This window comes from Puma concolor, chromosome A3, assembly GCF_028749965.1.
Source record: "Puma concolor isolate L17-30 chromosome A3, mPumCon1.1.hap2, whole genome shotgun sequence".
Taxonomy (NCBI): Eukaryota; Metazoa; Chordata; class Mammalia; order Carnivora; family Felidae; genus Puma; species Puma concolor.
Genome location: NC_141669.1, coordinates 118,785,827 through 118,813,055, shown reverse-complemented (window position 1 = coordinate 118,813,055; position 27,229 = coordinate 118,785,827). Strand labels below are relative to the sequence as shown.

At 41.2% G+C, this 27,229-nt stretch overlaps 1 protein-coding gene across 4 annotated transcripts in view; it reads left to right on the top strand.

Moving 5' to 3' along the window:
• Positions 1–3,408: 3,408 nt before the first annotated feature.
• Positions 3,409–27,229, top strand: part of SAMHD1 (SAM and HD domain containing deoxynucleoside triphosphate triphosphohydrolase 1) — a 55,619-nt gene continuing 31,798 nt past the window's right edge. For all 4 annotated transcript variants that reach the window (XR_015249449.1, XR_015249450.1, XM_086702144.1 and 1 more), the window contains exons 1-6: positions 3,409–3,616; positions 7,173–7,239; positions 12,976–13,048; positions 19,322–19,482; positions 22,349–22,464; positions 24,635–24,705. Coding sequence is in view for 2 of the 4 variants with exons in the window: in XM_086702144.1 (XP_086558270.1) it covers positions 3,409–3,616; positions 7,173–7,239; positions 12,976–13,048; positions 19,322–19,482; positions 22,349–22,464; positions 24,635–24,705 (696 nt within the window). In the remaining 2 variants the exon portion in view is untranslated. The remainder of the gene's footprint in view (positions 3,617–7,172; positions 7,240–12,975; positions 13,049–19,321; positions 19,483–22,348; positions 22,465–24,634; positions 24,706–27,229) is intronic.

Here is a 27,229-nt window from a genome sequence, read left to right as displayed (position 1 = left end):
GTTCAAAGAACAAAGAAGCTATGTTCCCACTCGAAGGGAAGACAAGAAAGTTAATCATTCTCTAAGTTCATCCTAGGCCCTCAAACACCTGGATCAGGTAACATCCAAAAAGAACTGGATCCCAAACATGTTCCAGGACATTAGCTTCCAGCGAACAAACCTCCATCAACACTGTCATCAGTAATCCCCACCTTTGGTGATTTATAGGGTAACACCTATTGTTCACCTGACACTTACCTTTGATCTGACCCTACCTTGCCTTCCTGAAGGAACACGTACCCTGGACCCCTTTCCAATATAAACCCCTAACCCCAAGCAACAGGGAGACTCACTTTTCCAAGTCTTTCAGACACTGTCTGCTATACTCCATCACTTACACTGTTCAATAAACTTATCTCCTTTCCTCCTGGCTTGGGTATAGAGATTACTTAAAAAATAAAAATTTTTCAAAATAAAATTAAGTTAAAAAAAAGAATTTTGGCTTGGCTTTGGGATTTGGGGAAAATACTAAAAAAAAAAAAAAAAAGAAAGAAAGAAAGAAAGAAGTCTTGAGAAGGCTAGGTTCCACAAAGGGTGGAGAGGAAGTAAAACAGTGATGACAGCTGGCATTGAGAACCAGCAGCACTGGTTGAAGAGGAAGCTGCGGAGAGATAAAAACCGCAAGGTTAATGCTGACAGAAATAAAATTGCCCAGCTCAGCTGGGTAGGCGGAAGGTAGCTAGGGAAGGGCTGAGAAAAATTGCTGGAGATATTCAAGGTCATTAAGCAATGGGCTTGAAATCACCTTTTTTTTCTAGTCCTAACTATGGTGAGTGAGAAATCAGAGGTGAGTCTGAGCAGTCATCTCCTTTAATATGACCAGAGCACAGGGCCTATGTCAAGTAGGTAACTGTTCCCAAGTTGTGGAAAGATAGAAGGAACAAGATCACCAGAACTGTAAATAGAGTTAACTCTATTCGGCAAACCAAAAAGCACCAAAGTTTGGGAGTCAGCTTAAAATCTCAATTCTGTCACTTACCAGCCATGTGACCTTGAGCAAGTAACCAACCATCTTGCACAAGATCTAGGGCCCCTAGAAAGTAGAGGAAATACTAAATATGGAATTAAATTACACTCTTTAACAAACACAGACAAATAGAAAATTAAAGTTCTCAAAAGCAGTTGCTTTGAACAAACCCAGTTGGTTAAACTTAAAACCCTGCTTATATCACCTTCTACTGCCAAAGAAACCTTGCTGTCAGGGCAGATTTTCCCATAAGTCTAAAAAATACAAGTTTTTAAGCCAGCCATTTCCAACTTGAAATATAAGGCTTTCATTCATGTGCTATTTGTTGTCTCTTTCACCCCTTTGTTTTGGTTTCACAAGTCTTGGCAACTCTCTCATCTCATCTCAAATTATTCTGGGGCTTAAGGGCATGTTTTGCTGAGCCTGGCTCTTTTAGGCAGACAGAGGGCAAGTACCCCTCTCTATACTTTTCACCATGGCTCTGTGGGACAAAGGAGCAATTGAAAATTTTGAGTTACCTGATATAATTCTATGTCAAAATTCCCATTAACAAGCAGGTTAGCAAGTGACTTTGGAGCCAAGCTAGATTGCCTGGGTTTGAATCCAGGCTTTATCACTTACTAGCTGTGTGACCACAGGCAAATTATTTACTTATTTCTCTGTATCTTAGTTTCTTACACCCTGAGGTGGTTGCGATACATAAATGAATTAATATTTGTAAAACCCTTAGGAAAATGCCTGGCACCACAGTAAAGCTCTAAGTGTATGCTAGTAATATTTTGCTCTCTACCAGACCACTAGTTCATAATGCTTGATGATAATCTGCCTCATACACTCTTTATCCCCTAGATGGGTCTATGGCTGGGTGGATGGAGAGGTGTAATGGCTTCAGTGGTGGTAGCAGTAGTCTTTTTACTAGTTAATTGCATGAACTAGGATTTACAGGGAAGTTTGGTCCTCCCCCCGAGTGACTAAATTGATGGGGGCATGCCTCCCATTTTTACAGGCTGTTACGACCAGGTGTTAAAAGTCCTTGAAGATAGGGGCACCTGGGTGGTGCAGTCGGTTAAGCGTCCGACTTCAGCCAGGTCACGATCTCGCGGTCCGTGAGTTCGAGCCCCGCGTCAGGCTCTGGGCTGATGGCTCAGAGCCTGGAGCCTGTTTCTGATTCTGTGTCTCCCTCTCTCTCTGCCCCTCCCCCGTTCATGCTCTGTCTCTCTCTGTCCCAAAAAAATAAATAAACGTTTAAAAAAAAAAAAAAAAAGTCCTTGAAGATAAGTTTTAAGTGATGTTGAAAAAGAAACAGGTCCAAAATGAAATCACCCGTGTGAGGCCCCACATCAGCAAACCAAGACTTAGTGTCTAACCCAATTGCAGTTTCAGCCTTTCCCTGAACTGTGACCTTTAACAGGTCAGTCTGGTATTTCTTGGCTAGCACTAGTGAGTTAGTGGCCTGGTAGACCCCTGCCTTCCCCCCACAGCTGGGTGACTCTGCCTAAAACAATCCTTTCTTTTGTCATGACTTCCTTGTCTTACACCCTTTCTGTCTTTAAAAATCTTCCATTTTGTACAGTTCCTTTCTCCTTACTAGATAGGATGTTATCCTATTCATGAATCATTGAATAAAGCCAATTAGATCTTCAAATCTACTCAGGTGAATTTTGTTTAAAAGTAATCGGGATGACCACTTCCTTTTCTCTGGGCAGGGAGTTGGGCTGGAGAGAGGGGTTGAGGATTCTTTTAGAGAGAAATTTGAAGTCTGCTTCTGTTTGGAAACCTGAAGATAAGAGTTCATGGCTAGGCACCCCCAGGGCCCCCTAACTGCCCAGCGATACCGTAGAGCTTGTGAAATGCAAGAAGACTACCTTCATATCAGATCTGAAATCATTCTAGGGTCTTCCAGTTCAGCTTCTTGCCCATTGGTCTCTCAATTGGGAAGACGCCGGCCGCCTGATGATGGCCTTTTAGGTTTAAGTTTGGGGCATATGAAACACGGCCAAGGGTATGCCTGGGATATTCATTTGGAAGAAGACACCCGCAATTCACCAGAGGAGCCCGCGCTCCGGGCTTTGGCGGGGCTTCCACGGGTCCTAGATACACTCTTTCCTCACCTCGCCCGTATTAGCACTTCCTCGGCTCTGCGTCTAGTCGGCCTCTTTCGATAAACTTCCCGACCTGTTGAGGACCAGTGGGCTGTCATTGCGCCTGCGCAAGGGGGGCCCGGTGGCTGAAGTGGCTGGGCTGCCCGGCCACAAGGTCTGAGTACCAGTGCGCCTGCGCGGGAGGCCAGTAGGCTGGCAGTGCCGAGCGGACTCGTCCCCACCGACCGGCAGTCAGTGCGCTTGCGTGCGGTCCCAGCGCCGCGGTTCTTGACTGTGCTGTGCAGGGCGCTGGTTGTTGCCATGCAGGGAGCGGACTCGGACCAGCCCTTCAAACGGCCCCGACGCGATGGCAGCCCGAGAACCCCGCCAAACATCCCTTCCGCGGCGGCAGAGAGCTCCCCGGGCCCCAAACTCCACCGCGACCACCAGACCTGGGGCCCGGAGCAGGTGTGCTGCTTCCTAAAGCGCAGTGGCTTCAGTGATCCCGGACTGCTGGAACGCTTCCGAGGTAGCAGGGCTGCAGGGCTGCGGGGCCGGGGGACCGCGACCCGAGGCGGGGACCGCGGGCCTGAGGGGAGGGCACGCCGAGGCAGTGAGCTGGGGGCCTCAGAGAGGACCCGAAGCGGAGAAGCGAGACCTGCGCGGGGAGATACGAAAGGGGTGGACCTGAGGCGGGGGGTGTGGGGCGCCGAGCCGCAGATGAGCTGAGGCGGAGAGCCCCTCTGAGCAGGGGGCCTGCAGCGGGGAAGGTACAAGAAGGGGTAGACCCGAGGCGGGGGTGCCGAGGTGTTGGGGGTGGGGGGGGGGGAGTGAGGGGACGACCTGAGGCGGAGAGTCCTCCAGAACCGGGGCCTGAGACGGGGACGAGAGATGCCAGAAGGGGCGCCCAGGAGTGACCCCCGGAGATGGAGGGAGGAGAAATGGGGCGTCTGGGGCTGGGGACCCGCAGGGGGGGAAGCCGACTTTGAGGATTGTGAACTTGGGTGAGGCACCTGGTGTGAGGCTGGTGGGTTTCTTCGGGAACTGGTCACCCCAGCGCGGGGCAGGCGAGACTCCGGTCCCTGTTGTGACTTAGAAGAACGTTTTCCCCAGACCGTAGTCGGAGGGGCGCTGTCATTCAGACTCGCGGGGCTCGGGAGACCCCCTCTGTGCTCCTGCAGCTCCTTGAGCACTTGGAGTGTGTTTTGCTTTCAAGTTTAAGTTTCCTCCCTTGGCCCCTCAACTCGGGGTTTTCCTAAGGGGGAGGGCACATGCTCTGTGAATCCCTGCATCCCCATTGCCTTACCGTAGCATGCCAGCAGGGCTCAGTGCATGTTGGTTGACCACCCTTGTAGAGCTTGGTAATGATTCTGTTTTGGTCTCCAAAATCAGTTTGCCTAGTTAAATCTGAATGACACTGGGAGTGCTGAGCTGACCACCGGACTCCCAGCAGCCCACAACTTGGCCACATCACATGGGGCAAATGTGTGGGTTGTGAGTTTTAAGCAACTGGCTCCAGTTCAAGCATCCATCCAGTTGAGATCTAAACTTGCCCTAACGGATGGGAAGCTTAACCTCTCTCTGTCTTACCCATTTGTAAGTTTAATAAATTTTTGCAGTTATAGGGTGGAGTCCTGTTTGTCTAGGGTCGGAGGGACTTAGTGTTTGAAGACTTAAAAAACAGCTTGATGGTGTGGGAAATGGTACTTTTTTCTCCTCCCCCCCTTTGGTTGGCCTGCACTCAGAAGTTTTCTCTGAATAGCAACTAGGTGGGGATGAAGTAGTTTTATATTTTCTGTCTCCAAAATATGATGGACTATGTTGTTGGCTTTCTCTTTCAGTGGTGTTCTATAGATTTTGTTTTTGTTTTTGTTTTTGGTGTTCTGTAGATTAAGTCATCAACCTTCAGAATGATCTCTTGAACCTACAGTCAAATGCTAGCAGAACTCACTACTTGCTTTAATTGGTAAAAACTGACCTTACATTCACAATTGCTCATTTCTTTTTTCTTTCTTTTTTCTTTTTAAATTTTTTTTTAAACATTTATTTATTTTTGAGACAGAGAGACAGAGCATGAACGGGGGAGGGTCAGAGAGAGAGGGAGACACAGAATCTGAAACAGGCTCCAGGCTGTGAGCTGTCAGCACAGAGCCCGACGCGGGGCTCGAACTCACAAGATCGCGAGATCATGACCTGAGCCGAAGTCGGCCGCTTAACCGACTGAGCCACCCAGGTGCCCCTCTTTTTTCTTTTTTTTAAGATTTTTTATTTTTAAGTAATCTGTACACCGAGGATGGGGCTCGAACTTACAACCCTGAGATCCAGAGTCCAATGCTCTGCTGACTGAGCCAGCCAGGTGCCGCAACAAATGCTCATTTCTTAACCGTCTGCTTTGTCTTGACCAAAACTTTAGTCAGCCTTCTCTCTCTCCTAGAAGGCCCTGAAATCTTGCTTGTCCCCAAACCTGAACAAGCACTAAAAAAGTGGAATGCCCCATCATCAGCCTCTCCAGTAACCAGCTGAGCATAGCAGGATACTGTCCTGTCAGACCCCACTGGGATCACTTCCTTTACCCTATGAAAAAAAACAGCAACACTTTTTTCTGTTTCATTTTGAACCACTTGGAGATTTCTGAGGTCACAACATTCTCCCTGTTGTAATAGTCTTCCTTTCTAATCCCTGTCTTAGTCTGGGTTTGCTTTTATTTGGCAAAACAAGGTATTGGGTCCCTCTCCTCATTATGGAATACAGTCTCACAGGAACCCTGAAATTAATTAATTAATTAATTTATTTATTTATTTTTAATATTTTTTTTGAGAGAGAGAGAGAGATACAGAGCACGAGTGGGGTGGGGCGGAGAGAGGAGACACAGAATCTGAAGCAGGCTCCAGGCTCTGAGCTGTCAGCACAGAGCCTGACATGGGGCTCCAACTCACAGACCTCGAGATCATGACCTGAGCCAAAGTCAGATGCTTAACTGACTGAGCCACCCAGGCCCCCTGAAGCCCTGAAATTTAGAGGCTGTGATCCCTGTTTTGTTTACAGATGATGTGTTTGAGGTCTAAAGATGTTAAGTAACTTTCTAAAGGTCATACAACTGGAAAAAAAGCAGAACTGAATGTTAAGATTTTGTCTTTGGGCTCCAGAATTCATGCCAGCTATACCTCAACAAGTGTTCTCATCAAAGATCATCAAGGGTGGGGTTGAGCCCTGAGTCAGGCTGTTAGTGTGGAGCGTGCTTGGGATTCTCCCTCCCTCTCTCTCTCTCTCTCTCTCTGACCCTCCCCTACTCATGAGTGCTCTTCCTCTCTCAAAATAAATAAACTTAAAAAAAAAAAAAGATTTTTGTTTGTTTGAACATAGTCCAGAATTGTGGAATCTGAGGTCAGGAAGGAGTAAAATTAATTATATAGTGAGAGAAAGAAAAATAAACGTATATATATTTCAAAACACAGTATTATGTGCTTTTCTTGGAGGTTTTTTTTTTTTTAAGTCTTTTATTGTTTAAGTAATTTGTACACCCAGTGTGGGGCTCAAACTCACATCTCCAAGATCCGGGAGTCAAGCCCCTCCTTGGAGGTTTTAGAACTCAATCAACACTTGGCACCCTTCAGGCTATGGTTTTGACCTGACTATTCTAAGAACAATAGATTTAAGTTTCCTTTCCTCCCCCCATGCCAAACCTCACCTATTTTAGAAGGAAGCCACTGGTTTTGCTGCTGGACTTCCTCACAAATAAGTCATTCAAATAATTTAAAAGTTTTTACTTGATTTATCAAAAATAGCCTGTCAGTGTAGTTATCTAATTAAAATGAAGACTGTCCAATTGAGAGGGGTGCCTGACTGGCTCAGTCTGTAGGATATGTGACTTTTGGTCTGGGGGTTGTGGGTTTGAGCCCCATGTGGAGAAAAAGACTTTCCAAGTGGCAAATGAAAGTGGTTTTTACACAGTCCATTACCTGTAGTGGGTGGTTTAGTAAATGTTGATTTGGGTAAATCTGGTGAATCCAAATTAAAAGAAACAAAAAAGCATATGGTATAATTGTTGAAACCATTCATCTTTTTTTCTCCCTTTTCTTCTAAAGGAAATAAAATCACAGGTTCAATACTGCTCCATCTTAATGAGTCTGATCTTGAAAGTCTTGGAATAAGGTAAGAATGATAAAATTCAACTTGTAGCCAAGCATACTTCTGACCTTTTTATTCACCTCTGAGGGACAAAGCCCATGACACTGATCTATCTTAACTGTCCTCATTTTAGATCTACAAAGTGTTGGGGTGCCTGAGTGGCTTAGTCGGTTAAGTGTCTGACTGTCGGTTTCGGCTCAGCTCCTGACCTTATGGCTTTGTGGGTTCAAGCCCCGCACCGGGCTCTGTGCTGGCAGTGCAGACCCTACTTGGGATTCTCTTTCTCTCCCTCTCTCTCTGCTCCTCCCCCACTTGTGTTGTCTCTGTCTCTCGAAAAATAAATAAATTAACTTTAAAATAAATAAACCTACAAAGTGTTTTAAAACTGAATCCCAACATAATTGTGTCTGTTTTTGCTGTGCAAATCCTGTGTTTAATATTACTAATGATTCCTACTTTAAAAAATTTTGCTGACAAGCCTTCATGAAGTTTGCAGTGACCAACTTTTTACTCTCAAGTTCAGAATAAGTGGATTATACACACCATAAAATACGTAAGGACTAATAGGGGGGCAATGTTGGCAAGAAAAATCAAGGCTACAACCTTACCTTGAACATATTTTTAGGTCTTCCTAAAGCTGTCTTAAGACTGGAATGTATACTTGGTATTAGATTTAAAGACACGATCCAAAGTAGTTTGTTCCTTTTTTGGTTGTGTGATTTGAGACAAGTAATTTAACCTTTCAGTTTCTGCACCTGTGAAATGGAAAATAATAATGAGACAGTGTATATAAAGTGATTAACACATTGGCCCTTAATAATAAATTATATATATGGGGCGCCTGGGTGGCACAGTCAGTTAAGCGTCCGACTTCAGCCAGGTCACGATCTCGCGGTCCGTGAGTTCGAGCCCCGCGTCAGGCTCTGGGCTGATGGCTCAGAGCCTGGAGCCTGTTTCCAATTCTGTGTCTCCCTCTCTCTCTGCCCCTCCCCCGTTCATGCTCTGTCTCTCTCTGTCCCAAAAATAAATAAACTTTGAAAAAAAAATTTTTTTAAAAAATAAATTATATATATGGGGCGCCTGGGTGGCGCAGTCGGTTAAGCGTCCGACTTCAGCCAGGTCACGATCTCGCGGTCTGTGAGTTCGAGCCCCGCGTCAGGCTCTGGGCTGATGGCTCGGAGCCTGGAGCCTGTTTCCGATTCTGTGTCTCCCTCTCTCTCTGCCCCTCCCCCGTTCATGCTCTGTCTCTCTCTGTCCCAAAAATAAATAAACTTTGAAAAAAAAAATTTAAAAAAAAATAAATTATATATATGGGGCGCCTGGGTGGCGCAGTCGGTTAAGCGTCCGACTTCAGCCAGGTCACGATCTCGCGGTCTGTGAGTTCGAGCCCCGCGTCAGGCTCTGGGCTGATGGCTCGGAGCCTGGAGCCTGTTTCCGATTCTGTGTCTCCCTCTCTCTCTGCCCCTCCCCCGTTCATGCTCTGTCTCTCTCTGTCCCAAAAATAAATAAAACGTTGAAAAAAAATTTTTTTTAATAAAAAGAAAAATAATAAATTATATATATATATATATATATATATATATATATATATATATATATATATATATATGTAGAGATCCCTATGTAAGGCTGGAGGTTGTAGGGGCTAGATTAGTGTGGATCCACTTTAAAGATCACAGTTGAGAAACAAATATTTAAATATTACTTAAAATGGAGATTTTTTTTTTTTTTTTTTTTGAGAATTGGCAACAGTGGTAAAATAAGGTATTTTTTCTTCTGGAGTCCCACTTGGCTAAGTGTTGTTTGTGGTAACAGTAACCAAAGAATCAAAACAATTACTTCATACACTTACTTCATACACTGTTGTTTAGTAGTTGATAATAGAAGCAGATTGTGAGAAAAGATCACCTTAGGACATTTACTTGAATTTTAATAAATGTCCTTTGGATCAGAATCATCAGGAGTCTCTTTCATAATCACGTTTCAGTCCCCTCAACATCCCCCTTACTACTTATTTCTAGGTATATTGAGTTGCTTACTATTTTAAATTTTTTTTTAATGTTTTTTTATTTATTTTTGAGACAGAGAGAGACAGAGCATGAACAGGGGAGGGTCAGAGAGAGAGGGAGACACAGAATCCGAGGCAGGCTCCAGGCTCTGAGCTGTCAGCACAGAGCCCAACGCGGGGCTCGAACTCACGGACCGTGAGATCATGACCTGAGCCAAAGTCGGACGCTCAACTGACTGAGCCACCCAGGCACCCCTAGTTGCTTACTATTTTAATTGAATTGCATTTATTCTAATAGTCTTGCTTTTAAAGAGAACCATATATTTTGTGGACCCAAATACTACCAATTTATTCAACAAATATTTATGGAGGGCCCACTACATGTTAGGAATTCTTCTAGGAACTTTGGAGACATGAGTGAACAAAACAGAATTTCAAATGAACATTATCTGGTTGTGCCCACCGTGTAACTCTGAGGTATATTCTGCAGGACTTTTCAGGGCTGTGTGTTCCTATACAGCAGCTGCTAGTTACATGTTTAAATTAATTAAAATTAAAGTTTCAGTTCCTTACCTAGCCATATTTCAAGTGCTCAATAGCTACTTATGGCTAGTGGCTACCATGTTGGACAGGGAAGACACAGAACATTTCTATCTTAGCAAAATTCTGCTGGCTAGAGCTGCCTTTGAAGATCCCAGTGAGATTAGGCAAAGTTGTTCACAGTGGTAGTAGTTCAGCCAATTTATTAATATAACCTAGTACTGTTTTTCCATCCTTTCCTGTTTTACCTTTCCTAGGATTCACATCTTAAAAATAAATTACCTGTACATAAGGTCTTGTCTTAGATTCTGCTTTCTAAGAGGAAGTCCAGTTTAGAAAAGTACTGAAATTTTCTCAAGTTTATGATCAACTGTTGATTGAAAAGATGTTTTCTTTTTGGTTTGTTTTAATTTTTGACAGAGAGAGACACAGAATGAGAGCAGGGGAGGGCTGAGAGAGAGGGAGACACAGAATCTGAAGCAGGCTCCAGGCTCCGAGCTGTCATCACAGAGCACAATACAGGGCCTGAACTCATGAACTGCAAGATCATGACTTGAGCAGAAGTCAGCACTCAACCAACTGAGCCATCCAGGAGCCCCAGTTTAAAAGGTTTTTCTAGGGTGGCTTAGTTGGTTAAGCATCTGACTTTGACCCAGGTCATGAGCTGTCAATGTGGAGCCCACTTCAGATCCTCTGTCCCCCTCCCTCTTCTCCCCTGCTCGTGCTCGCTCTCTCTCTCTCTCTCTCAAAAATAAATACACATTAAAAAAAATAAAAGGTTTTTCTAAGAAATAAGAAACATTGGTACATTAACTGTATATGTCAGTTGTAAGACATTTTAGATTCAGGAAATGATGAAATATACATATGAAATCTTATAGTCTAACTATGGCCCATGGATACTTGAAATAGTGTTGTTGTTTTAAAAAAATTTTTTTTAAATGTTTGTTTATTTTCTAGAGAGAAAGAGAGCACGAGCAGGGAGGGGCATAGAGAGAGGGAGACACAGAATCCAAAGCAGGCTTCAGGCTCTGAGCTGTCAGCCCAGAGCCTGATGCGGGACTCAAACCCACAAACTGTGAGATTATGACCTGAGCTGAAGTCAGATGCTTAACCAACTGAACCACCCAGTCCCCCGTGTTGTTGTTGTTTTAATGTTTATTTTTGAGAGAGAGAGAGAGAGAGAGAGAGTGTGTGTGTGTGTGTGTGTGAGTGAGCAGGCGAGGGGTAGAGAGAGGGAAACAGAGGACCTGAAGCAGGCTCCACGCTGACAGTGAGAGCCCAACGTGGGGCTTGAACTCAGGAATCAGGACTTCATGACCTCAGCCAAAGTTGATGATTTAACCGACTGAGCCACCCAGGCGCCCTGGCCCATTGAATACTTTAAATTTTTCTTTAAGATACTGTATTGTTTTTATAACCTTCGTTAAAATAAACCAAAAAACCTCTAGGTTTTGGGTGTCTATTTTCATAGATTTTATCTTTTTTGAATGTTTATTTATTTATTTTGAGAGAGACAGAGAGCATGTGGGTAGGTGGGGGGGGCTGGGGGGAGGGGACGAGAAAAAGGAGAGAGGGAATCCCAAGCAGGCTCTGTGCTGTGCTCACAAGAGCTCACCACAGGCTGGAGCCTACCATGGGGCTCAGTCCCATGAACTGTGAGATCATGATCTGAGCCCAAATCAAGAGCCAGACACTCAACCAACCGAGCCACCTAGGTGCCCCTAATTTTATAGACTTTAATCAGCAATTTCTTTGTGAATATTTCTTTTTGGGTTTTACTAAGTAATGAATACCGAGTATCAGTTCAAGTAAATACTAAGCAATGAGATTGGTTTAGGTTTGGTATTTTATGCTGTAACTCTTGGTTGTGCTCAACTGTGCAATGATACTTAACCTGACTCCGTTATCGCTGACCTGTAAGTACTTCTCCAAGCTTGGCCTTTCCCTCTGCTTGTTATATCAAACTAATGAGGATGGTAAGAGAATAGGAAAACACAGTGTATGCTGCTTTATGATTTATCAGCTGTAATAATGCCTCCATATATCCCAAGAAAGTGATTCTTAGATTGTAGTACGATTTAATATGATATAGAGGCCAATTGTAGCGGTTCTGACTCTAAGTGTATCTAGGACTTTTAGCAAAAGATTTATTTTTCAATCTAATTAGCTGTTAGGTCAGTAAATTCTGCCCCTTTACATGCTGCTTCTGTTGATAATTAGCCAAGTGTCAGGCTAATTTGCTTGGACCAATTAGGTAAATGAAGCCGGATAACCAATTACAGGATTTTGAGCTGTTTACATTAAATCCTATTAAATTTATTTCTCAAACTGAAGCATTACAAGGGATTACTGACAAAAGAAGATGGGTATAAGTAAAGCTATTGCCTTCATATATATTGGATTTGTGCCTAAGTCATATCCAATGTTCATAAGTCAGACTTGGACCTTTGTAACTCATTACCATAATAAATTTAAAAATCTCTTCATGGACTTATCATGTGAACTTTGTTCACATGTTTATCACTTGTTCACACTAATAGATTCCTAAATTCTTATAGTTAAAATACTTCTGATAGGGTAAATATTGAATTGATAATCAGTGATGATTTCTGTGACACCGGTAATCATAGTTAAATTTCTCTAGCTCTTGAGGGAAGGAACTGGGTCTTTATCATTAACTGCAGTGCTGAATACATTATTTAATCCCTCTCCAGCTCTGTAAGGTAGATAATATTTTCCCTGTGCTATGGATGAGGACATTAGTATACTAAAAAAGGTTGAGTGATTCTCCCTGCCCCCAAGGTCACACAGATTCCATGTGCAGATGTGAACCAGTTCTAATTTCAAAGTCCTTTTTCATTATCTCTATGCTATAATTCCGTGTACTACCTTGAACCATGCAGATTCAGGGTTGTGAGAGAAGATGGCAACTTCGGTTAGGTTAAAATAAGTCTGAAGTATAAATTGAGCGTTAAGTAGAGACGTAGGAGATGTTGAAGTCTGAGTTACCAAGAGAGGAGAATCAAGGACAGAAGCCTCGGGGGAGAATTTTAGAGGGGGCGTATGTTTGAATTATTAATTGTTCCTTTTAATCTGACTTCTCGTTCTATTAGTGTAGATAATTTAGAGTTGATTATATGCTATTATATACTCCAGGGATTATTATTAAGCAAATAATGACGGATTTGCTTATCCTGTTATAATTTTAGTACTTTGGGTGACAGAAAGAAGCTGCATAATTATATCCAGCAACTGAAGGAAATTCATGTTGATGCAATGAAGGTAAGAAGAATCTGAGTTTATTATGTTTTTTTTGACTTTTTATTTTATTCTTTTAAAAAAATTTTTTTTTCTAATGTTTATTTTTGAGAGAGAGAGAGAGACAGAGTGCAAGCAGGGGAGGAGCAGACACAGAATCCAAAGCAGGCTGCAGGCTCTGAGCTGTCAGCACAGAGCCTGATGTGGGGCTCAAACTCACGAACAGTGAAATCATGACCTGAGCCGAAGTCGGACGCTCAACCGACTGAGCCATCCAGGCGCTCCCTATTTTATTCTTTTTAAATAGGCTTTATGCCCAGCACGGAGCCCAGAACAGGCCTTAAACTCACGACCCTGTGATCAAGACCTGAGCTGTGGGCACCTGGGTGGCTCAGTCAGTCAAGTGTCTGACTTGATTTCAGCTCAGGTCCTGATCTCACGCTTAGTGAGATCAAGCTTTAAATCGGGCTCTGGGCTCTGAGCTCACAGGGCAGAATCTGCTTGGGATTCTCTCCCTCTCTCTGTGCCCCTCCCCTGTTAGCACATGTGCCCACGTTACTTTCTCTCTCTCTCTCTCTCTCTTTCTCTTTCTCAAAATAAATAAATAAACTTAAAAAAATAAAAACAGGGTGCCTGGGTGGCTCTGTCAGTTTAGTGTCCGACTCTTGATCTCGGCTCAGGTCATGATCTCATTGTTCATGACTTTGAACCCTATAGGGCTCTGCGCTGTCTGCACAGAGCCCGCCTGGGATTCTGTCCCACCCTCTCTCTGCCCCTCCTCCTCCTTGCTCTCTCTCAAAATAAATAAATAAACTTAAAAAAAAAAAACAAAAAACAAAAAACCTGAGCTGAGATCAAGAGTTGGATGCTGAACTGACTGAGACACCTAGATGCCCCTATTATGTAAGGGTCCAGCTCTTTTTTTTTATTTGTTTTTTAATGTTTGTTTATTTTTGAGAGAGAGAGAGAGAGAGCGAGCGAGCAGGGGAGGGGCAGAGACAGAGGGAGACACAGAATCTGAAATAGGTTCCAGGCTCTGAACTGTCAACACAGAGCCCGGCATAGGGCTTGAACCCACGAACTGTGAGATCGTGACCTGAGCCAAAGTCAGACACTTAACCAGCAGAGCCACCCAGGCACTTCTGTGAGTGTCCAACTCTTGATTTAAGCTCAGGTCTTGATCATGTTGGGCGTGAAGCCTACTTTAAAAATAAATAACTAAATAAGAAAGAAAAAGCATTAAAAAAAAAAAGAATGGGAGGAAATCTGCTTCTCAGTAATAGAATTGTAATTGATTTTTATATTTCTAAACTGCATTTTCTCAAATAAGCACAAAATATTTAAACCAAAAGAAAAACTAAAATATATTAAGCATACAGAAAAGTGTAAGTAGGCAACTACCTAGCTTGTTAAATCTTAATATTTTACCTAATTTTGCTTCAGATCTGTTGTTCTCAGAACAAAATGTTAGAAACAATATAGTCTTTTTTGTACCCGTTGTAGATTCTGTTTCCATCCGTTCTTCCCCCAAAATAAGTGCCATCTTGAATTGGGTTTATTCATTTTCACAAATGTTTTTTACTTTCACTACATGTATATCTATAGCTATAAACAATGTATAGTGTTGTTCTACATGTTTTTTAAGCTTTATAAAAATTATAAACAGTAAGTAACCTTTTAAACTTTCATTTTACATCACTTTTTAAAAATTTTTATTATTATTATTATTATTATTATTATTATTATACTTTTGAGCATCCTCCACATCGACACACATAGCTCTGCTTTCCCCTTAGTCAGAGAATAACTTTTAAAGTTGTGCTGAAATTTCTTGTCAGCTCTGGTAAATTTTTGTGTCAAATATCAGTCCACAGGGTGGATACATTCCTAGAGTTTCATCTATCAATAGTTCTTATTAAAAAAATTTTTTTATTTTTATTTTTTTTATTTAAAAAAAAATTTTTTTTTTCAACGTTTTTATTTATTTTTTGGGGACAGAGAGAGACAGAGCATGAACGGGGAAGGGGCAGAGAGAGAGGGAGACACAGAATCGGAAACAGGCTCCAGGCTCTGAGCCATCAGCCCAGAGCCTGACGCGGGGCTCGAACTCACGGACCGTGAGATCGTGACCTGGCTGAAGTCGGACGCTTAACCGACTGCGCCACCCAGGCGCCCCTAAAAAAAAATTTTTTTTTAACATTTATTTATTTTTGAGAGAGAGAGAGCGAGAAAGAGCACGAGTGGGGGAGGAGCAGAGAGAGAAAGAGACACAGAACCTGAAGCAGGCTCCAGGCTCTGAGCTGTCAGCACAGAGCCTGACACAGGGCCCGAACCCACAAACTGTGAGATCATGACCTGAGCCAAAGTCAGGTGCTCAACTGACTGAGCCACCCAGGTGCCCCTCATTAGTTCTTATTTTTCATCTCCCGGCCCCTTCCAGACATTCAAGGCCCTGGTTTTTGGAATTAGTGTCCCAAGAATCATTTTAACAAGTGGTCAACTGCCCACCCTCCATCTCAGAAATTCTGATTGTGGGAATTTACAGTAGGCCCGTGAATGTGCATTTTTCACAGACTCTCTGGTATCATAATTAAAGAAATGTTTCTTGATTGGTGACAGAAATTTTATCTTATTGTTCACCCTTTTGACTTCTCTGTAGGTTAAGAAAACTTAGTTTCAGACCTGGAAGAAGGTGTAGGATATCTAAATCCCCTTTTGTACCCTTTTGCAATGATCATGTACATTTTTCATTAGCTGTGTTTGGTATATTTTGTACAGTATTTAAGTTATCTCAGATCTCTATGAGAATACATATTTCAATTTTACTCTTGCCAGTCAGTCTGCTTATTTCCCATTGAAAATCATGTTTGAAAAAAAACATTTAAGATTTTATTTTTAAGTAATCTCTACACCCAACATGGGCCTCAAATTCATAACCCTGAGTTCAAGAGCCACACACTCCCCTGACTGAGCCAGCCAAACTCCCCATGTTTGAAATATTTAATAAATGTGTTTGGTTCAGTCCTACAAGAGTTTTCTTTTATAGGCCAAGTAGTGGTTCTTATAGCAAGTATTTTATTTGAATAATCAAATTTTAGCCCTTTCTGAAAAAGTTACCTAATATTAAAATACCTCATTCTTTTCATGACAAATTAAATAGGGTGATCACTTATTAAAGATTATATTTAACAATTTTGTCCTGCAGTTGGAAGAAAATTGCCTACAATCTATTTTGTCCTTCATTCCTTCATGAGAAGGGCAGCACAGAGTATTCTCTTCAGATAGGACATAGATAAGTTTTCTTTATTAGGTGAGATCATCTCAGATGATCTCTGTTACCACATTTTCACAGTGCAACAAAATTTGTAACAAAAATATTTTTTAATTGTTTTTTTACATTTATTTATTTTTGAGAGACAAAGAGAGATGGAGCACAAGTTGGGGAGGGGCAGAGAGAGAAGGAGACACAGAATCCAAAGCAGGCTCCAGGCTCTGAGGTGTCAGCACAGAGCCCGACGCGGGGCTCCAACCCACAAATCGCGAGATCGTGACCTGAGCCGAAGTCAGACGCTCAACCGACTGAGCCACCCAGGCGCCCCTGCAGCAAAAATAATTTTGAAGTAATGTTCAAGACACCAGTTTCGGGGCTCCTGGGTGGCTTAGTTAGTTGAGTGTCTCTTGATTTTGGCTCAGGCCATGGTCCCAGGGTCATGGGATCAAGTCCTGTGTCGGGCTGAGTGTGAAGCCTGCATCAGATTCTCAGTCTCCCTCTGCCTCTCTCCCCCACTCACATCTCCCTCTCCCTCTAAAGTAAAGGTTAAAAGTTAAAAAGAAAGACAATCAGTGTCATTTGCTCACTTTTATTCTATGTTTCATCAAAAACAGAAAACTGCCTAACCATATTTATAAATTATAAATTACATTTGTTGCAAATAGATTTTGAAGTTCCTAAGTACTTTTTGGTCAGTGAGTCACTGTATAGTCATGAAATTGATAGCTTTAATGATTTTATATATTTTTTAATGTTTATTTTGAGAGAGAGAGTATATATACACAAGTGTGCAAGAGTGAGTGAGGGGGAGGAGCAGAGAGAGGGGGAAAGAGGGAATCCCAAGCAGACCTGAGCTGAAATCGAGTTGGACGCTTAACCAACTGAGCCACCCAGACACCCAATATCACCCAGTTTATGATAGTGATAAAGTGACTTTATAGAGCAGGTGAAAAAAATTAATACTCACCAGTCATAAATCTAATCTTTGTTAATATACATTACATATTGCTTAACAGAGGTATAAATTCTAGGCATTACTTGACTCAGGCTGTTGATGCACAACTTGAATTGAGCTATTTTTTTTAAATTTTTTAATATTTATTCATTTTTGAGAGACAGAGAGCGCGAGTGGGGGAGGGGCAGAGAGAGAGGGAGACACAGAATCTGAAGCAGGCTCCAGGCTCTGAGCTGTCAGCACAGAGGCCGATGCGGGCTCGAACTCACGAACCATGAGACCATGACCTGAGCCGAAGTCAGACACTCTACCGACTGAGCCACTTAGGCACCCCTGAATTGGGCTGTTTTTAAAGGAAATGACTTCCTTATCACTAGCATGTTCAAATGTTGGACCAGATGACCCTTTAAGCTTCTTTACAGCATAGAGCTTTTGTAATTCATATTTTGTATATATCTATATATGGGCATGGTACACTTTAACTATAAGAATCTTGGGGCGCCTGGGTGGCGCAGTCAGTTAAGCGTCCGACTTCAGCCAGGTCACGATCTCGCGGTCCGTGAGTTCGAGCCCTGCGTCAGGCTCTGGGCTGATGGCTCAGAGCCTGGAGCCTGTTTCCGATTCTGTGTCTCCCTCTCTCTCTGCCCCTCCCCCATTCATGCTCTGTCTCTCTCTGTCCCAAAAATAAATAAACGTTGAAAAAATAAAAAATAAAAAAAAAAAAAAAAAGAATCTTAACATATGTATCTTGGGACACCTAGGTGGCTTAGTCCATTGAGCCTCCCAATTTCGGCTCAACTCATGATCTCACAGTTCGTGGGTTTGAGCCCCTCATTGGGCTCACTGCTGTCAGAACAGAGCCTGCTTTGGATCCTCTGTCCCCCCCCCCTCTCTCCACCCCTCCTCCCATTCATGCTCTCTCTCAAAAAAATAAATAAACCTTTAAAAAATATTTGTATCTTTGCAATGGCAGTTCAACAGTAACCATTTAAAATATATCTGAGTTCCTACTGTGTGCCAGGCATTACGCTGCGTGATGAGTTCTGAGAATATGGCAGTAGACAAGGCCCTTCACCTCCCAGAATTCCATACATTTTTAAGGAACTTCATGGAAAAATTTGAAGCAGTTTGAAAATCATCCATCAGATCATTTATTAAGTTCCTTTTTTCTTTTCATTTAAAAAATTTTTTTATTATTTATTTTGAGTGAGTGAGAGAGAGAGAGAGAGAGAGAAAACACAAGCGGAGGAGGGCAGAATCCCAAACAGACTCTATGCCATCAGCTCAAAAGTCACAAACTGCATGACCTGAGCCGAGATCAAGAGTCGGACACTTAGCCAAATGAGCCACACAAGGGCCACTCCTTTTTTATTGTCTTTCTCTTTAAAAGGCGGTTATGGATAGTTAAGATGTATCTTTATTTTAAGAAACACTGAGGGACATTAAATCTTCACCTGTATTTAACCCTGTTTAAGCTTAGAGTAATAAATAATTGTAAAATTTATCTTCACTAAGTATAGGTATTTCTGAGTGACATTGAGTAGTATAGAATTTCATTTTCCTGCCCAAAATTTCTTATCTATATGGTAGGAAGCTTCCCATTCTTTCTTCCTCACTCCCTCTCTTCCTAATGGGTACCATATAGATACATTTAGGAAAAAAACAGACACATTGTCTATAGCAATAAGGCTTATATGATCTGAATGAGTGTGTTAAATGAGTACGTTTAACTTGAATACAAGACTAACTTATTAAAGACTAATCAAATCATATACATATTAAAGACTAATCAAATCATATAATCAGATCATAAAAAAATTGAATTCCTTATTTTTCTATATTAGAATCCATTAAGAAGAAGTAAAATATACCCAGATCCAATATACTTGATCTGTCTGGTAGTGATACCTAAATAAGGTAATGATATTAATATCTTGTTATTTCCTGTAGAAGTATTCTTACTTGAGAACAATTGAATAGCTTTAATTGTGCACTGTAGATAGGAACGGCTGCACAAAAATTTTAGATGGAATTATATATTGTTATTGATATTAATTTAAACATTTTCTAGGTCATTAATGATCCTATCCATGGCCACATTGAACTCCACCCTCTCCTCATCCGAATCATCGACACACCTCAATTTCAGCGGCTTCGATATATCAAACAGTTGGGTGGCAGTTACTATATTTTTCCAGGCGCTTCGCACAACCGATTTGAGCACAGTCTAGGGTAAGAAGGCAGTTGATGGGGAATTTACAGTTATTTAAGTACTTTCCTTATCTTATGAAATAATGATCTTTTAGAGCATAGTTTTACAAAATGGTAATAATATCCATATTTTGTTGAGAAAATTGAGGCTTTGATTTACCTTGCTATATTTTATGTATTTAAAAAAAATTTTTAATGCTTATTTATTTTTGAGAGAGAGAGAGAGACAGAGCATGAGTGGGGGAAGAGCAGAGAGAGACAGAATCCAAAGCAGGCTCTAGGCTCTGAGCTGTCGGCACAGAGCCCAATGTGGGACTTGGACTCACAAACCTCAAGATGATGACCTGAGCCAAAGCCAGACGCTTAACCAACTGAGTCACCCAGGCGCCCCTATTTTATGTACTCTTATAAGCCAATTCAGATCCTCACTGGAAAGATAATGAAAGTATCTATTGACAGGCCATTTCGATGACATATTTGTTTAAACATGGGTTGGTTACTGATATAACTAATGTTGTAAATTTTATTATTTAATTTTCCTGTTTAGTCTTATAAAGAATTGCCCTTTGAAACCAGATAATATTCTTAAAAAAAAATTTTTTTTAACATTTATTTATTTTTGAGACAAAGAGAGAGCATGAATAGGGGAGGGTCAGAGAAAGAGGGAGACACAGAATCTGAAACAGGCTCCAGGCTCCGAGCTGTCAGCACAGAGCCCGACGCGGGGGGCTCGAACTCACACACCGTGAGATCATGACCTGAGCCGAAGTCGGATGCTTAACCGACTGAGCCACCCAGGCGCCCCGAAACCAGATAATATTCTTAACCTAGTAGGAAATGTGTAAATCAGAAGAGCATTCACAAGCGTAGAAAAGGTGGCACCTCTGTTACAAACAACTAGTTGAGAATTTGGTCTGCTTTTCCATTATAGAATCTAGAACCAGGAGAACATGGGCTGGGGTGGAAAAAACTAGACAGTTTTCTAGGTTTCATGGACTACTCACACTGTTTTACATTTGTTTGTTTGTTTTGAAGTGTGTGTGTTTTGTTTTTGAAGTGTTTTTAATTAGCCAGAAGACAAGTGTCTATTCAGATGTTTATTCATTCATCAGCAAATATTTATTGAAAACTTACTAGGCCCTACCAGACCAAGGTAGCAGTTGTCCCAGCTTTGTGGAGTTAGGGTTTAAGCAGAGAAAGAAAGATACTGTATTCACTCAGGAATTACTTTCTGAGGGAAGTGCTAAAAGTGCATTTAACATTTGTTGGGCACTTTATCTTCAATCTATGTTATAAAACCAGAAGTCCTGCTTTTTTGAAAAAAAAATTGTGGTAAAATACACAGGATATAAAACTTACCATCTTAACCATTTTTAAGTGTACTTCAATAGTGTTAAATATATCCATATTATTGTGCAACCAAACTCCAGAACTTTTTCATCTTGCAAAACTGAAACTCTTCTCCATTAAATAACAATTCCTCATTCTCTTCTCCCTCTAGCCCCTGGCTATCACCATTCTGCTTTCTGTTTCTATGAATTTGACTACTCTAGGTACCTCATACAGTAGTTATCTATTTGTGACTGGCTTAATTCACTTAGCATAATTTTCTCAAAGTTCATCTATGTTAGAGCATGTGTGAGAATTTCCTTCTTTTTTAAGACTGAATAATATTCTTTTGTATGTTTATACCACATTTTGTTTATCCCTTCATTTGTGAGAGGACATTGGGTTGCTTCTACCTCTTTGACTTTTTTTTGAGAAAAGTTTTTTTTTAATGTTTATTTTATTTTTGAGAGACAGACAGAATGTGAGTGGGGGCGGAGCAGAGAGAGAGGGAGACACAGAATCTGAAGCAGGCTCCAGGCTCCAAGCCCTCAGCACAGAGCCTGACGTGGGGCTCAAACTCATGAACCATGAGATCATGACCTAAGCTGAAGTAGGACGCTTAACCAACTGAGCCACCCAGGTGCCCCATGAACTGCGAGACCATGACCTGAGCCAAAGTCGGACGCTTAATCAACTGAGCCACTCAGGCGCGCCTGAAAAAAGTTTTTATTGCAAGCACAGTGAGCATAAGGAGACGTCTTCTCACATGATGTGGGCACAAGGTCTGCCATTAACTAAATCTCTTTGGCAACCCTTTATTGGTTTAAATCATATTAATTAGCTTCTTGCTATCAGGTGTACATCATTTCTGCCATGTGGGGCATTTTCTTGGGAATATATAAGTAGTATTCCATGTAGCCTGACAAATCCTCAATGATCACATCATCCACTTAGACTTGGGCTTGCCCAGAACAGGAGCAGGGAGAGCCAGACAGAGTTCTGGTGCAGAGTGACTGAGTGCTGCTAGGAACATGGGTGTGCTTATACCTCTTTGAGACACTGCTTTCAGTGTTTTTGGTTATATACCGCGAGTGGGACTGCTGGATCATATGTTAATTCTAGTTTCAATTTTTTGAGGGACCACCATATTGTTATAGCAGTTGCACCATTATACATTCCCAACAGCAGTGCACGAGGTTCCAATTTTTCCACATCCTGCTCAACATTTGTTTTTTTGTTTTTTGTTTTGTGTGTGTTTGTGGGGGGGGTTTGTTTGTGTTTTGTTTTGTTTTATAGCTTTTCTAATGAGTGTGAGGGGGTATTTCATTGTGGTTTTGATTTTGCGTTTCCCTAATAATTAACTGATTGTGAGCCAATAGGTCCTGCTTTGAGGATTCTATTTGTGTTTCTGCCTAGTTCTCAAACCGACTATTCTGTTAACTTGTTGTAGAAATACATTAAAACATTTGAGAAACATATTAGAATTCTTGAGTTCCAGAAGTATCATCTTTCAAATGGAAGAGTGACTTTATGTTGTTTTGTTTTGCTTACTCTGCAGCGTAGGGTATCTAGCAGGATGTCTTGTTCGTGCACTGCGTGAAAAACAACCAGAGCTGCAGATAAGTGAACGGGATGTGCTCTGTGTTCAGATTGCTGGCCTTTGTCATGATCTCGGTATGCTGTACAAAGAACCAAAGTTGTTAACATAAAACCATAACAAGTTATCTCTTTTTGGAATTAAAAAATCTAATAATGGAAAGAAATATGAAAGTTGTGTTTAGCAAATTTTTTTAATGTTTACTTATTTTTGAGACAGAGAAAGACAGAGCATGAACGGGGGAGGGTCAGAGAGAGTGAGACACAGAATCTGAAGCAGGCTCTGGGCTCCGATATGTCAGCACAGAGCCCGACACGGGGCTCGAACTCACGGACTGTGAGATCATGACCTGAGCCGAAGTCAGATGCTTAAATCGACTGAGCCACCCAGGCGCCCCTGAAAGTTGTGTTTTAATTCTGCAGTTAACATTAATATAAATGTGCCATTGCTTCTTCCTAGAATGATTCATAAGCTCAAAGCTTTGCTATTATTTTTTGTGGTCTTTAAATGTATTTCCCACATTAAACAATTTTGCTACAAGTTATATGAAAGGACTTTTTTTTTTTTTTGGATATTTACATTTTTAATTTTTTTATTTAAAAAAAATTTTTTTAGAGACAGAGAGTGTGAGGAGCTGGGGGTGGGGAAGAGGGAGGGAGGGAGAGAGAGAGGGAGAGAGTGAGAGAGACAGGGAGAGAGAGAGAATCCCAGGCAGGCTCCATGCTGTGGAGCCCAATGTGGGGCTTGATCCCACAACCCTGGGATCATGAGCTGAGCTGAAATCAAGAGTAGGACACTCAACTGATTGAGCTACCCAGGTGCCCCAAAAGGACCTTCTAATAGTGAGATTTTTGACTACTGTATTTAGGATGATAGGAGTTTATCTTTCCTTTATTCTTTTTGTTGCCATTTTCTGTCAGTTACTTCATCAAATTCATTCTTCTCATACCTAAAATACATAATCTTCCCTAGCAGATTAACAACACATTTAGAGAACTCCTTTTCTCTCCTGACCCATGTGAGGTCTTAGACCACTTTAATCCAAGTAGAATATCATCCTTCTTTGACAAAGAAAGAGAAAAGACAGGTGCCTGCGTGGCTCAGTTGGTTAAGCGTCCAACTCTTGATTTTGGCTCAGGTCATGTCATTATCTCACTGTTTGTGAGCTGAGCTGGGCTCCACACTGGGCATGGAGCCTTCTTGGGATTCTCTCTCTCCTCTCTCTGCCCTCCCCCTGTGCATATGCGCTCTCTCTCAAAATAAATAAATAAACTTAAGAGAGAGGGAGAGACTGTCCTCTTTTTTACAGGAGTTTTCAACGCCATGTCTTTGTAGTTTATTCCTACCTATTGGAGGATCCTGAGAGTTTGTGTGTGCCCTGAGGGTAGAGAAAGGGAGGTATCTGTGTTTGAACAGCCAGATTCTCAAGGGGATAAGGCACTCTCTTTAGCATGTCCCCTTGGAGATTTCAGCAGGACCAGTACCACTCCTAGATGATAAATTTAACAGATTCTAGAGGGGATCATTGGGAAACTTTGTCAGTGTCTAGGAGTCTGAGCACTGCATTAATGAGCCTTTTTCTATAGACTGTGACATGCAAAAAGGCCCAGGGCTGGTCCCGGTGGGGTCCCTCTTTAGCCAAGTAACTCACTTCAGAAATTCTGATAATTACAGAGTTGTGTGTCAACAAAGTTTCATAGGATTAAATGAGTGGAATGTTAAAATCACTTATGAATAAGATAAACTAGTGATCTCCACTTTTGGTTGCCCACATCAGCAGTAAAAACCCAAGCGTGTATATTTATTATAAAATGTATTATGTAAATTATACAATTTACATGAAAATAAATGTTTTTAAAAGGATGAGAGTAGAAAAATAAAGTTTTATTATTTTCTTCCTCCACCTCAGTGGATGATCTTAAAATGACTATTCTAATATAAATATTCAATCTGAAGATGCCAAAGTTTTTCATTAATATTCCTTTTAGTTACACAGAACTGTCCTTTCATCAGATGTATGTGAGCTCTGACGACTCAAAGACCCCTCCATGGGCAGTTCACTTTCCTATATGTTTTTGTTTCTTATTTTCTTGTTTTAGAAAATAGGAAGGAAGGATTTTTGTTCCTCTTTGTAATGTACTTATAAAGTATTAATTTCTGTTGATATTCAGTTTTCGCTAAAAAGAGTAAAAAATAGTTTCACTTTTTACCAGTTTACAAGCAGTTTTAAGACTTTTGTTTTTTTAGGTCATGGGCCATTTTCTCATATGTTTGATGGAAGATTTATTCCACTTGCTCGCCCAGATGTGGAATGGACGGTATGTTTTCATATATTCAATAGTCAATAAAGACTATTTAAGCAACCATTGCTGTGTTATAGTATACTTCCCCATTACAGTTTTCAGGGTGCAATCATATACAAATACATAATGTTTCATTTGATCTCACAGTAGTCTATAAAGGAAGAATCATTATCTCCATTTTTATAAGTGTAAAGGAACTTGAAGCTCACAGAGGTGTATTGAACTGATACACAAAAAAATCACAAAGCTGTTAAAGGGTGGAGCCAGCAGTAGAAAACCAGGTTTTCTAGATGCTAATTTAATGCTTTTACTATTCTATCATATTATTGAAAAGTAAAATAATAGCTAACTCCATTTTTATCATGAAGTAACTGATACCAGCCAAGTTTCATTGTTTATATTAAATGAACCACTTTATTATTAGGGATTTGGAGGTGGCTGACCCATATTTTTTGAATCAGGTTTTGGAAAGTGAAGTTAGGCTGGCTTCCACACAGTATTTCTGGAATCTGGAGTAAAGAATATTAATATGTACTGAATCCTCCTTCCATGTCAACCTCTATTTCCTTCCTTTCTTCCTTCCTTCCTTCTTTCCTTCATTCCTTCCTTCCTTCCTTCTTTCCTTCTTTCCTTTTCTTTCCCTTCCTTTCCTCCTGCCTTCCTCCCTCCCTTCCTGCCTCCTTCCCTCCCTCCTTCCCTCCCTCCTCTCTTTCTCTTCCTTCCCCTCTTCCTTCCTCCCTGTTTCCCTTTCTTTCTTTTTCTCTTTTTCTTTCTTCTTTCTTTCTTTCTTTCTTTCTTTCTTTCTTTCTTTCTTTCTTTCTTTCTTTCTTTCTTTCTTTTCTTTCTTTCTATGTTTTTTTAAAGTAATCTCTACACCTAACATGGGACTCAAACTCATGACCTTGAAATCAAGAGTCATATGCTCTCCCAAATGAGACAGTCAGGCACCCCTATTTTTTTTCTTTTTCTTTTAAAGGAATAATTCAAGGGGCAGCTGGGTGGCTCAGTTGGTTAAGCATCTGACTCTTGATTTAGGCTCACGGTCCATGAGTTCAAGCCCTGCATCGGGCTCTCTGCTGTCAGTGTGGGGCCTGCTTCGGAACCTCTGTTCCCTCTCTCTATATGCCCCTCCCCCACTAGCTTGCTCACTCTCTCTCTCAAAAATAAATAAACATTAAAATTTTTTTTAATTTTAAAAAATAAAGGAATAATTCACATATAGTAAGTTGGTACCAATCTTAATTTTTTTTTAAGTTTGTTTGTTTATTTATCTCAAGTAATCTCTACACCCAACATTGGGTCCAAACTAATGACCCTGAGATCGAGAGTCACATGCTCTACTGACTGAGCCAGCCAGGCACCATGGTTCAGTGAATTTTTACAAATAGATATATCCATGTAATCACTACCCAAGTCAGGATACAAGATGTCTTCATCTTCTTGGAAAATCCCCTTATGCCCCTTCTCAGTCGATGGCTGCTTCTCCCTCATCACCTTCTGATTTTTTTAAATATAGATTAGTTTTGCCTATTCTTAGATTTCATGTAAGTAGAATCATATCATATATACTCTTTAGTGTTTTGCTTTTATTCATACATGATGATTGTGAGATTCTGTCATGTTGCATGCATTACTGTTGATCCCTGCTTATTGCTGAGTAGTATCCCCTTGTGTGAGTAAATTGTGATTTGTTTGTACTTTCCCCTTCAATATAATTTGGGTTGTTTTCACTTTTTGGCTATTACAAATAAGGTTGCAAAACATTTTTATGGGAAATGTTTTCATTTCTTTTAGGTAAAATACCTGAGTAGAATTGCTAGATCATGGAGTAGGTGCATGTTTACTTTGTAAGAAACTGCCAAGGGCATCTAGGTGACTCAGTCGGTTGAGCATCGGTGTCCGACTCTTGATTTAGGCTCAGGTCATGATCTCCCAGTTCGTGGCATAGAGCCCTGCATTGAGCTCTGCGCTAACAGCACGGAGCTTGCTTGGGATGTTCTCTCTTCCACACTCTGCCCCTCCCCGACTTGTGTGCACACGCACCTGCGCGCATTCTCTCTCACTCTCTCTCTCTCTCAAAATAAGTAAATAAACTTAAAAATTAGAAAAAAAAAAAAAAAAAAAGAAACTGCCAGACCTTTCCCCTGTTGTTGTACCATTTTGCCCTCTGTTAGCACTGTGGGAGATTTCCTGTTGTTCTGTAGCTTCATCATTTCATTTTTTAGATTAGCCTTTCTAATGAGTGTGAAGTGGTATTTTGTGGGGTTTTGGGTTTTTGTTGTTTTGTTTTCTTTTTTTTTGGCATTCTCTGATATATGCTGAATACCATTTCCTGTGCTTTGTTTTTTTGTTTTATGTGTGTGTGTGTGTGTGTGTGTGTGTGTGTGTGTGTGTGTGTGTGTTTTAAGTTTATTTTTGAGAGAGAGAGGAAGTAAGCGTAGGGAAGGGGCAGAGAGAGAGGGCCCCAGACAGGCTCTGCACTGTCAGCACAGAGCTGGATATGGGGCTCGAACTCACAAACTGTGAGATCATGACCTGA